Source organism: Nicotiana sylvestris, chromosome 2 (assembly GCF_000393655.2).
Source record: "Nicotiana sylvestris chromosome 2, ASM39365v2, whole genome shotgun sequence".
NCBI lineage: Eukaryota > Viridiplantae > Streptophyta > Magnoliopsida > Solanales > Solanaceae > Nicotiana > Nicotiana sylvestris.
In genome coordinates this window covers 76907303-76919449 of record NC_091058.1, presented here as the reverse complement: position 1 = coordinate 76919449, position 12147 = coordinate 76907303, and the positions used below count along the sequence as shown (strand labels likewise).

The window sequence follows — 12147 nt, the reverse complement described above, 5'->3', positions numbered from 1 at the left end:
TATTAACTCAACCAAATGGAGTTACTAGCAACAGAACAATGCAAAGACTATTGAAGATACAGAGGAGATGAGAGGAGAATTACAGAATTGAAAGAAGAGAATCAGAACTTACTGCAACATAATAGCCTACAAGTACAATTGCTTAACAGCTTATTTATACTATCTTGTGCTCTACTCATGCTATAACCGCCTGCTCTGCCTTCACGTATTTCAGCCCTTAACCTTCACAACAAAATCTATTAATCTTTTGGATAGAATCTTCACGAGCTAGCTATGTTTCACAGTTGCACTCTCTGGCTGAGTCACCATATCCACGATGGAATATAAGGTGTCCTCAACGTCAGCTCTATTGGTCACAATAATACCTTCCGCCTCTGAAAGAACCTTGTCCTCAAGGTTCAGAGATGAATCAAAACCAGGATCAACAAGATCAGTGAGCTGCCCTGAATCTTGTTGTTGAGTAGGTTCTCCAATACAACGCTTGAGCAATGAAACATGGAATACAGGATGGATGCGCGCTTCATCTGGTAATTCTAGTTTGTACGCTACCTCGCCGATGCTTTTAAGAACCTTAAAGGACCCAAAGTAGCATCTACCCAACTTGATGTGTTTTTTAAGGCGAACAGTGTTTTGTCAATAGGGCTTGAGCTTAACAAATACCCAATCCCCGACCTGAAAACTTAGTTCTTTGCGTCGCTTGTCAGCAATCCCCTTCATCCGGTTCTGAGCACGCGCTAGATTAGCTTTGAGAAGAACCAGAATCTTGTCCCGATCTACCAAGTAAGCTCCAACCAATTCATTGGGGCTGCTGCCCAGGATATACCTTGTGACACTAGGGGGATCCCTCCCGTACAAAACTTTGAAGGGAGTCATACAAGCAGACGACTGAAATATTGTATTATACCCATGGTAACATTGTGACCCACCTGTTTGGTGCATCAGCTACAAAGCATCATAGGTATTGCTCAACACATTTATTCAAGTCTTCTAACTGACCGTCGGTTTGAGGATGATATGCGGTGCTCATAGCCAAAGTGGTGCCTTGCAGCCTGTTTAATTCTTGCCAGAAGGTGTGCAACAAAAAGTGCATCACGGTCAGTCACGATCGATCTGGGAGGTCCATGGAGATGGATGACTCCTATCACAAAGGCTTCAGCCACATATTGTGCCGAAAAGGATGATGGAAGGGCAATAAAGTTCCCGTACTTAGAAAGCCTATCCATAACTATCATGATAGTGGATTCCCCCTTGAGCTAGGCAAATAGGCAAAGGCTGGAGTAACCCCGCCGGTAAATGGTTAGAGTCTTTCATTTGTTGGCAGACTTGGCAAGCTGAAACATAGCAGTGGACATCCTTATTCCTTCCCATCTAGAAGAAATTACATGAGATTTTATGATAAGTGCGTGCTACTCCGGCATGGCCACCAATCTGTCACGACCCATACTGATGGGCTGCGACGAGCAACCGGTACCTTACTCAACTGAGTACCAATATAACGTATCTTTTTGTGTCATACTATCATAAGTAAATGAAACGGAAATGTTGCCGTAAGATAACTAGAATAAAATATGTAATACTAACTTATACATAAGATATATGAGCCTGTAAGACCAAAATGATCACTCATACACTAAACATAGGCCGACAAGGCCATACAATCTTTCACATACATACCATATATCTACACGCCTCTAAAAGTAGATAAATACCATATAGGTCGGGGCAGGGCCCCACCATACCAATCAATACATGTCCAAATCATACTGACCAAATAAGCAACGCCGGAGCAAATGGAGCTCACCAACATCTTCCGCTAACCTGATAGCCTACTTTGAGGACTCTCAACCTGTCTATCGGGACCTACGGGCATGAAACACAGCGTTACCAGGCAAACGGGACGTCAGTACAAATAATGCACCGAGTATGTAAGGAATGAAAATCAATAACTAAAAGACATGGGAGAAACATGGAGTAAAAGACTCAACATGTAAGTCTGAATAGCTCTATGAATCATTTAATATTTATAATGTCATGCATATGCGTATAAATGTCATATCATGCATAGGTATATGCGTTCATAACATCATCAAGCCTATAAGGGCATCCCACCATATCATCTCGGCCACTATGGGTAAAATTATCAACGTATACCAGCCGATTAGGTGGTGGTGCATATGTAACACCGTAACCTTTTCCCATATCCCATATACATATAATATACGTATATATAACACCATCTGATCATGAGTCAATGCACATGTATAAATTAATGAAATGCATATGAAATACGTTAATAAGATTTCTCAGAATGTCATAAGATCAATAAGCCTTTGACTAATATCATGAAATAAAGTTTATCAACATACGTATTTTTTGAGACCCATGAATAAATGATTGAATAATAGGACACATGAGGAATCAAGAACATAGGTACCGCTAGTATTTCTATGAATAGAGTCATTTATGAAAGTTGTGCATTTGCTCGTTTCGTTTGTATCGTATGATATCAAAAAGGAAAGAAGGAATAACCTTAACATACCTTAACCGATTCTCTTGACAATCCTTCTAACACACCCCAATCTCGACGAAACATGTAACGATGAGATCGAAATAGGGAAAATCCATATGATATTCTTGAGAAAGATTGTATCGTGCTCTCATAGAATTACAAATCCTGTTGCTATTATGCGATAATTCATATGAATTTCTTGCTGAAGCTCCATCCGTTACATAGTAGTTATAAGCATCTCCATCTTTGTGATTTAGAGAAGCCTTTCATATTAGTCGGTGTGTGCCCCACTTTTGGGGATTATTTTATCCAAAATTCTCCTAAACATGCCACCATATTATAAAGACCAAAGAATCATTGCACCTTAAGTGCCTTGTTGCCACGCAGCGATAGGGTCTTTGTTCAACATATCCACAAATTTTAATTACATAGTTAATGTCCCACTAAAATTAATAATTACCCAATTATCCACATAATTAAGAATTATCTCAAATTACTTAAAATACTATTCACTTTTAACACACTATATATACCTTACTATCGTGGTCATGTTGTACTTTGTATGGCACGAGTCCATAAATACCGGGTACTATAGCTTAGACCGTATTTTATTCCAAAATATCAAACTTCGACAAAACTCATTTTCTTTGATTCGCTCACCCTCTCACCTTCACGAATTTACTTATCACTTGTTTGAAATAGCATAATACTTATAATCTCAAAATAATCTCATTCCCGAGCTTACGTCGATTAACTTACGATGAAACTATAACGTACGAAAATATGGGATGTAATATCTCATTTTCAAGCTTTTATCAATTTACTTATGGCGTACTTTCACGTGTGAAAATATGGGGTATAACATAATTCCCCTTTTAGAACATTCGTCCTCGAATGTTGATTGATGCACTTATCATTTTCATAACCTATGTCTTCCGAATACTTTAGTACTTTTCTTGCCATCTAGGAAACTGTTCTGTGAATAAATCCAAAGGCCAGGGCATTCCGCCTCTTTAGGCCTCTTTCTCACACCATGACTTGTGATCAGAATTCTTCCAATCTCGTAGCTATTGCTACTTTTTGTCATGCAGTTTGTACGTCTTTGTCCTTGTATGTGCGCCTATCCATCTCTTCTCTCCTCTTTCCTCCAGCTTTTGTCCAATCTCTAGGCCTGACTTTGTGAACGTATATGGAACTTGACAAGGTTTCCCTCTAGGCATCTATAGGTGTACCGAAGTGTTTCATAGACCCACTTATCCATCCGTATGACTTTACTACATCTAGGTAGGTCATACTATACCATGACTCTTTCTTTGGTTTTATTATTATCGAGTTCTGCTACCCAATTCCAGGTTATCCTCTCGCTTCTTATCATAGATGTATAAATCCAAGTCCTTTAATGCTTCTTTATTAATGTTCATCTAAAGGATGGTATCCTTATCTCCTCTCGTACGTTAGAACTTTATCCATCTATTGTTGATTTACCTTAATGTTGATCCATAATCTACCACTGATAACTTGAAACCTCTTACATAATGTATTGTCACTAGGGCTTACGTCTCATTGAGGAATATCCTAAGTGACTTGCCTAATCAAACTAGGGGCGATACTATACTTCAATAACCGTATTTCATGGCGTCCTTACGTGGTTCATCTTATGGGGGTATTTTAATCCTGTACAATTCATAAAATCCCCCTTTTTTCTTCAAATTATTACTCAATTGAGGCCAAACGTCATTCTTTATCTAACACAAGTACTCCCTTTATTATACTACAAGGGCAACATTCCATCTCATCTAAATGCTACTAGTCTTAGACTCTTTTGAGTTCATTGAGGATATTCTTAATTTCTATAATTTAGAGAAACCATCAACTCTCTTGCTTTCATGGGCTTAATCCTGAGGACTTATCCATTCCCGTCACCTTCCCACTCGCCCTTTCTTATCCTTACTCCTGTCTTCCTAAAACCTTGTCGTTTTACCATACTTTAGCTTGTGACCTACACATATCTATTTATATTACTCGCAACCTTCCTTCAACTTGCTTGAACCATATATTTCTTTGTGTTATTTTGGAACATCAAGCGAGACATCACATCGTCTCTAACTCTTGTTTGCTCTCTTAACTAGATCTCTCGATACCTAGAAACCATAGGCTGGAAGATATGCCACTAACGATGCCGCTATCATTCTTGGATACTGAATCCCCATGCTTCTATATTTTTATCAGATTCACAACCTTCTGCACTTGAATATCTCGTACATTTTTCACCTTTACCGTACTTACCTTAGAATCTCACATCCCATCTTCTATCTCTTTCATGACCTCCCTTCAAAACAGGTATAATTTACATCCACAACTTGAAGCTTTATTATAATGCTTGCACCTCTAGTGCATACACAATCCGGTGGGAGCTTCATACTGACTTGTTATGAGGTTGGTAATTTTCTAACTGGCTTTATAGTAGAGCCATTATAGAATATGTCTACTGTACTATCTCTCTCGTACCTCTCATATTAAGAGTGATCCTACAATGTTCTCAATCACAATTTCTATAATTTTCTAGGTCCAATAATCAGACCTCTAATTTACTTGGTTGATATAACTCTTTAGTTTCCTCTTCCTTCTGATCGGCCTTCATGTAGGCTTAAGCTATCTTCCGATCTGTGGCTCATGGTATTAGTTATTACTTTAGCCTTTCATGTACGCAATGCAATATCCGTGATACCATCATCAAACAATTTAATCCTTTGTCTATGACCTGAACTCAATTCTTTCTTTTAACCTTTACCGGAGTCTTCTACGGTTATATGAATGTGAATATATAAGCTGCATGGATAATACTCCGAAATCTTAAGTGCATTCATAACGTAACTAACTCTGGATCATTGATCGAATAATTCCTTTCGTTCCATCTCAGCTTTCTTTAAACGTAGGCAATTACTTTTCTTGGTCCTTCTGCCCCCTTGTTACGTGCATAAATAGCTTATATTAGTTCCCACACATGCCAGAATTTTTGTGCAATTCATATGGTCTCGAATATTACTTTCAATTTTACTCTCCATTCATTAGCCATGGTAGGGGCCATTTTTGTTTGGAGTACATACAATTTTGTAGTGAAACTGATAGTACAAGACCATTTCTCCTTCAAGTTACTATGCTTAGGTGTAGGCTTTCTTCCTTATTTCCTTAGCTAATTTTTTGTTGTGGTACTTAGGGATACCTTTTGGCCCTAGTAACACTGCAAGCCTATTATATCGTATACTCGACGGAATTTTTGATGTTCTTCCTCGCCTATAATTATCCTTGGTCACTACCTCCATGCCCTTGTACTTGTAAGGTTGCTTCTGAACTGATATTTTTGACTGTCTTCCCAGTGGCACTCTTTTTTATTTCTATAACACTCATACGGTACTTTTAACTACCCCAACTCCTGTCTGAATATTTATCAAGTGTCACGATGTCATATATGCGAGACTAAATTCCCCATGTTGGGGTTCACTATGTTTATCTTGCGCGATATGTTGATTTGTCTGTATCCTCTTGTCTAGGCATAACTAGGCTCTTCTTGAATCAACTAGTAACTACTCGTTGGCCCATTCTCATATCAATATTCTGCGTAATCTTTCTTGGGTTATTTCCTTTATCTTAACTTATGTCTCACACTTGCTCATTATCTATCAATAACATCTCAGGAAAGAACCCTCACTTCCCCTCCTTGACTTTGTGTTTGCATAATGTTCTGGAATAGTAGCATATATGTAGGATTTTCATAAGTTCAATCTCATCTCTTTCTCAATTTTATCGCATTCTTCCTTTACCATTACATAGTTACTAGAATCACTTAATTATGACTTAATACCACATCATTCCATAATCCTCCCTTTAAGGGAGTACTAAGATTTAGAGCAACGACGATCTACTTATAGATGTTTTACCTTTTTATCTTTGGCATCTTTTCACATCATCGATGACCTTTACTCGCCTTATGGTAATCCTTCAGTGCCAAGGATAACAAAATTCCTTACTCACGAGGGTGACACTTAGTGTAACTAGCACACATAGTCCCTTAAGATTAACTTTGCTCACATTGCTTGCTTTAGGAAAGCGTCTTCTTGAATGACCTTTAAAGGTTATTCTTCTGTCGTCCATTCTATTATCGCCAGAACGCAATCTGAAATTCTCATGATGCTCACTATTATCGAATCACTCAGTCACTAATTCATGTTTAGTTTATCTTGTTCACCAGCCCATACTGAGTTTTATTACTCTGGGTCTACTTTCTTCTTCTGGTAATCATGTTAGAGTCACGAACTTATTTCTCGAAATGAGGATATGACTTTATGGTCTATACTCTTTTATTGTCTCAAGGCCTATCACCTCTCATCTTTACCTTCCCTTGACTATAGGCTCTGTAATACTGTCATCATTCTTTTTTATCTACCATTGACATCCATGTATCACATCTTACTCATAATGCTTTATTAACTCTTTTCTTTTTTCCCTGCTAACATTTCTGTCTATCACTTTATTCTGAAAACTTCAACAAGACAATATTTTGCTTTTAGTTCCCTTTTGCTGCATCCACTAGCTCTTCGGGTTGCCTAACATTTTCTCTCTACTAGGGAGAGAGCCACGCTAAGATAATATTTATCCCTTCTAGGCTTCTAGTGCCTATCTTTGTAAAAAAAAATTGAACATTTTAGTATTCATATCTAGCTATATTATTCTAGAGTACACCATCTGGGTGTCTCACAAGGAGATCTATTAGCACATTTGCAATATCATTCGGAAATGTCAATTAACATAAACAATTTATTCATCATTTTGGGTTAATCTAACCCCAGTCGGATCCTGATATCCCGTCCTTCTCTTAAGCCATATCTGTTAGCTTCTATAGGGCATAACTGAGATGGGTGTGGCTGATTGTGCATACCTCTGCTACTGTTGAAGGTAACATAAAATGCTTATATCTCTCTTCCTAAATGGTAAATAATGATAATCTTCACTAGATGGGTACCCTGTACCCTTCTTCTTGTTGTTCTTTACTAGTTAACTTATATCTACCTTCTGATTCTCTCATTGCTTTTAACCATATGGGTGGACAGATATTCATGCCTTAGGGCTCCTTATCAAGAAGCTTATACGTCTTAGTATACATATAATTTACTGAATACCTTACATTTACCTATCATAAACATGACGCAAAATCGAGTTCCTCTGACTCAACTATTCCATATCCACATTCAATCTCTTATCAACTATCTTTTTGGATGATGTATCGTTGTATTACGAATAAAATAGAATTTAGAAGTTTGAATTCTTACAACTGAGCACTACCATACGATCTACAGTAAGAAGAAAGAGTAATAATCCTAAATGCCTTGTAGCCTCCTGCTTATAAGAATAGTGCACAACACATCCATAAACACGACTCTACTAGACACAGCTTGCAGACTCCCTGGGATAGAACTGCTCTAATACCACTTTTTTCACGACCCAAACCGATGGGCTGCGACGGGCAACTGGTACCTTACTCAACCGAGTACCAACATAACTTATCTTTTCGTATCATACTATCATAGGTAAATGAGACGGAAAAGTTGACGTGAGATAACTAGAATAAAACATGCAATACCAACTTATACATAAGACATACGGGCCTATAAGACCAAAATTATCACTCGTACATTGAACATAGGCCGACAAGGCCATACAATCTTTCACATACACATATGTCCACAAATCTCTAAGAGTAGATAAATACCATAAAGGTTAGGACAGGGCCCCGCCATACCAATCAATACTTGTCCAAATCATAGTGACCAAATAAGCAACTCCGGAGCAAATGAACCACACCAACATCTTCTGCTGAGATGATAGCCTATTTGGAGGACTCTTAACCTATCTATCGGGACCTGCAGGCATGAAACACAACGTCCCCAGGCAAAAGGGACGTCAATACAAATAATGCACCGAGTATGTAAGAAATAAAAATTAGTAACTAAAAGACATGGGAGAAACATGGAGTAAAAGACTCAACATGTAAGTTTGAATAGCTCTGTGAATCATTTAAGATTTATGATGTCATGTCTATGCGTATAAATGTCATACCATGCATAGGTATATACATTCATAACATCATCAAGCCTCTAAGCGCATCCTATCATATCATCTTGGCCACTGTGGGTAAAAATATCAACGTATACCAGCTGATCGGGTGGTGGTGCGTATATAATGCTGTAACCTTTTCCCATATCCCATATACATATAATATATGCGTATATAACGTCATCTGAGCATGGGTCAATGTACATGTATAAATGAATGAATTGCATATGAAATACGTTAATAAGATTTCTCAGAATGTCATAAGATCAATATGCCTTTGATTAATATCATGAAATAAACTTTATCAATTTACGTATTTTCTGAGACTCATGAACAGATGATAGACTAATAGGACACATGGGGAATCAAGAACATAGGCACCTCTAGTATTTTTATGAATAGAGTCATTTACGAAAGTTGTGCATTTGCTCGTTTCATTTGTATCATTTGGATCATGCCAAAAAGGAAAGAAGGGATAGCTTTAACATACCTGAACCGATTCTCTTGACAATCCTTCTAACACACGACAATCGCGACGAAACATGCAACGGCGAGATCAAAATAGGAAAAATTCGTGTGATATTCTTGAGAAAGATTGTACCGTGCTCTCATAGAATTACAAATCCCGTTGCTATTATGCGATAATTTCATATAAATTTCTTGCTGAAGCTCCATCCGTTACATAATAGTTATAAGCATCTCCATCTTTGTGATTTAGAGAAGCCTTTCATATTAGTGGGTGTGTGCCTCACTTTTGGGGATTATTTTATCCAAAATTCTCCTAAACATGCCACCATGTTATAAAGACCAAAGAGTCATTGCACCTTAAGTCTCTTGCTGCCACGCAGCGATAGGGTCTTTGTTCAACTTATCCACAAATTTTAATTACATGGTTAATCTCCCATTAAAATCAATAATTACCTAATTATCCACATAATTAAGAATTATCTCAAATTACTTAAAATACTACTCACTTTTAATACATTTTATATACCTTACTATCATGGTCATGTGGTACCTTGTATGACACAGGTCCATAAATACCGGGTATTATAGCTTAGACCGTATTTTATCCCAAATTGTCAAACTTCGACGAAACTCATTTTCTTCGATTCGTTCACCCTCTCACCTTCACAAATTAACTTATCACTTATTTGAAATAGCATAATACTTATAATCTCAAAATAATCTCATTCTCGAGCTTACGTTGATTAACTTACGACGAAGCTTTAACGTACAAAAATGCAGGATGTAACATCTTATTTCTGAGCTTTTATCAATTTATTTATGGCGTACTTTCACGTAGGAAAACATGGGGCATAACACAATCATTGTGTCATGAAACTCATAGAGCAACCTCTGACGCAGGGATGAATCAACCGGTATGACTAAACGACCCTTAAAAAATAGCAGCCCTTTACGAAATTGGGATCCCTCAATGGTTGAGTCCAGATCTTGCATAGATTGTTGTAGTTCCAATAACTCAGGATGAGAATAGTTCAAAGACATGAGTTCATCCCCTAAATCATATCCTTGACTGTAATGGTAAGGAACATTGCCTCTGAAGTACGAGAAAGAGCATCAATGGCTTGGTTCAGTTTTCCCGGTCGACAGAGGATTTGGAGATCAAACCCCACCAACTTACTTAACCATTTTTGTTGTTTCGGAGTTTGAATTGTTTGTGTTTGTCAGATATTTGAGGGATTGTTGGTCCATATAAATTGTAAATCTCCTCCCCAACAAATATTGGCGCCATTTACTGACTGCCTGAATGATGGCAAATATTTCTTGGTGATAAGTAGAGGCTCCTTGCATCCTATTACTCCGCTTCTAGCTAAAATATGCTATTAGATGCCCCTTCTGTGATAATACTGCCCCAATTCCCTGACCCGACGCATCAATTTCAAGTTGAAATTCTTGGGTGAAGTCGGGTAAGGCTAGCACTGCTGTAGGACCCAGCTTGCTTTTGAGGGTGTCAAAAGCAATTTACGCCGTAGGTGACCAGCTGAAAGAATCCTTGCGCAGAAGGTCGGTAAGAGGACCAGCAATTACAACATAATGATGGATAAAGCGTCGATAGTACCCTGCAAACCCGAGGAAGCTCCGTACCGCTTTCATATTAGTAGGTACTGGCCATTGTTGAATAGCAGAAATTTTTGCCGGATCCATATTCAATCCTTGGTCGGAAATCACATGGCCCAAATAATCAACTAACCGTTGCCCAATATGACTGTCACACCCCTTTTTACCCCTCCAAAAGATATGTACAAAATGTAACGTTTTATGCTACGAATTTGTGGGTTAAAGAATTTTTCCAATTAAAGTGACAATTTTGAAATAGGGATTGATTTGTTGGTGTTCCAAGTCACCTTTTATTTGAATCCCTAATCAAAGGAAGGTTTGACTCTTTTATTATTGGTCTGCGAAAACAAAGTCCGGATAAGGAATTCCGTTGACCGAGGAGAAGGTGTAAGGCATTCCCCGAGTCCCGTGGTTCTAGCACGGTCGCTTTATTGACTACATTTGGCTTAAATTAATTTTGGATAAACTGTGATTTGTATTATTTTTCATATTTTTACCTATCCGCTTTTATCTCTTGATTATTAGAAAAATTAAAGAATATTTTTTAATAAGAAGATGTCATAACCACACTACGCAAGCGAGTGCATGATCGATGAAATTTATTATTTAGTCATAACGGCGCTACGCAAGCGAATCCGCAGTCATGACAAACGATTGTTAGCATGTTATTTACGTCTGGAAAAAATACTACATTCGAAGAGATTAGTTTTGAAAATAAAATAAAAAATCAACTATCGCGCTATGCAAGCGAATTCGCGATCTTAACAAAAAAATATATACTAAATTAAGAATTAACTAAAATTAATGGGCATGGTATGAGATTATTAAATTAATTTATCAAATATTCAAACATCACGCTACACAAGTGATTCCGTGAGTTAAAGCGCGCCTACTAATTGCCTAGCGTTTAAAAACGAAATGAGTTAATTAAAAATAGTAGAAAAATCTAATATTATTACTATTTTTCTAGCTTATAGTTGGGAAAAATTAAGCAAACAAAAGTTGGACCAACTTAATCTATTTTAAAAGAAATGAACCAACTTCTTGTTAAAAAAAATGGGCCAGCTTGTAAAGAGCTCTTGGGCTGCTGGAATTTATTATTAAAATGGGCCAAGAAATGGATTTTAATTGGCCCAATGCTATATAGAAGAAAAGGGGGTAATTTTGTTGTTTAAAGGTAAATGGGCCAGCTTTTACTTTTTGGTTCAAAAGTTCTTTACTTAGTTTGCATTTATGACCATTAACTACATAGTCACAATTGTATAAACGCACACTTTACAAAAATAGCCACTTTTGCAAATCTGGAAAAATGGCCAGATTAAAAAAAATTATCATAACATTCCTAGAAGCATATGTTGGCATTGAAATTTCAGCAACTAAAACAAACTCATGCTATGTGTTATACATCTAAAGTCATTCATGACATACTTAGATATCACATTCAA

General features: G+C 37.3%; 1 protein-coding gene across 1 annotated transcript; it reads right to left on the bottom strand.

Moving 5' to 3' along the window:
* Positions 1–267: 267 nt before the first annotated feature.
* LOC138885105 (uncharacterized) lies at positions 268–1223 on the bottom strand. The gene is made up of 3 exons (XM_070166004.1): positions 1065–1223; positions 661–942; positions 268–570 (listed from the first exon to the last, which is right to left on the bottom strand). The coding sequence occupies exons 1-3, from the start codon at positions 1221–1223 to the stop codon at positions 268–270; spliced, it is 744 nt and encodes a 247-aa protein (XP_070022105.1).
* Positions 1224–12147: the final 10924 nt, after the last annotated feature.

Bases quoted from the DNA above. Each gene is read 5' to 3' on its own strand.
- LOC138885105 (XM_070166004.1), bottom strand. From the start codon at position 1,223: ATGGATAGGCTTTCTAAGTACGGGAACTTTATTGCCCTTCCATCATCC. The intron at 943-1,064 runs GCAAGAATTAAA...GATGCTTTGTAG, and splicing joins TTTTTGTTGCACACCTTCTG to CTGATGCACCAAACAGGTGG. The intron at 571-660 runs GTATTTGTTAAG...GGGTCCTTTAAG, and splicing joins GTTTTCAGGTCGGGGATTGG to GTTCTTAAAAGCATCGGCGA.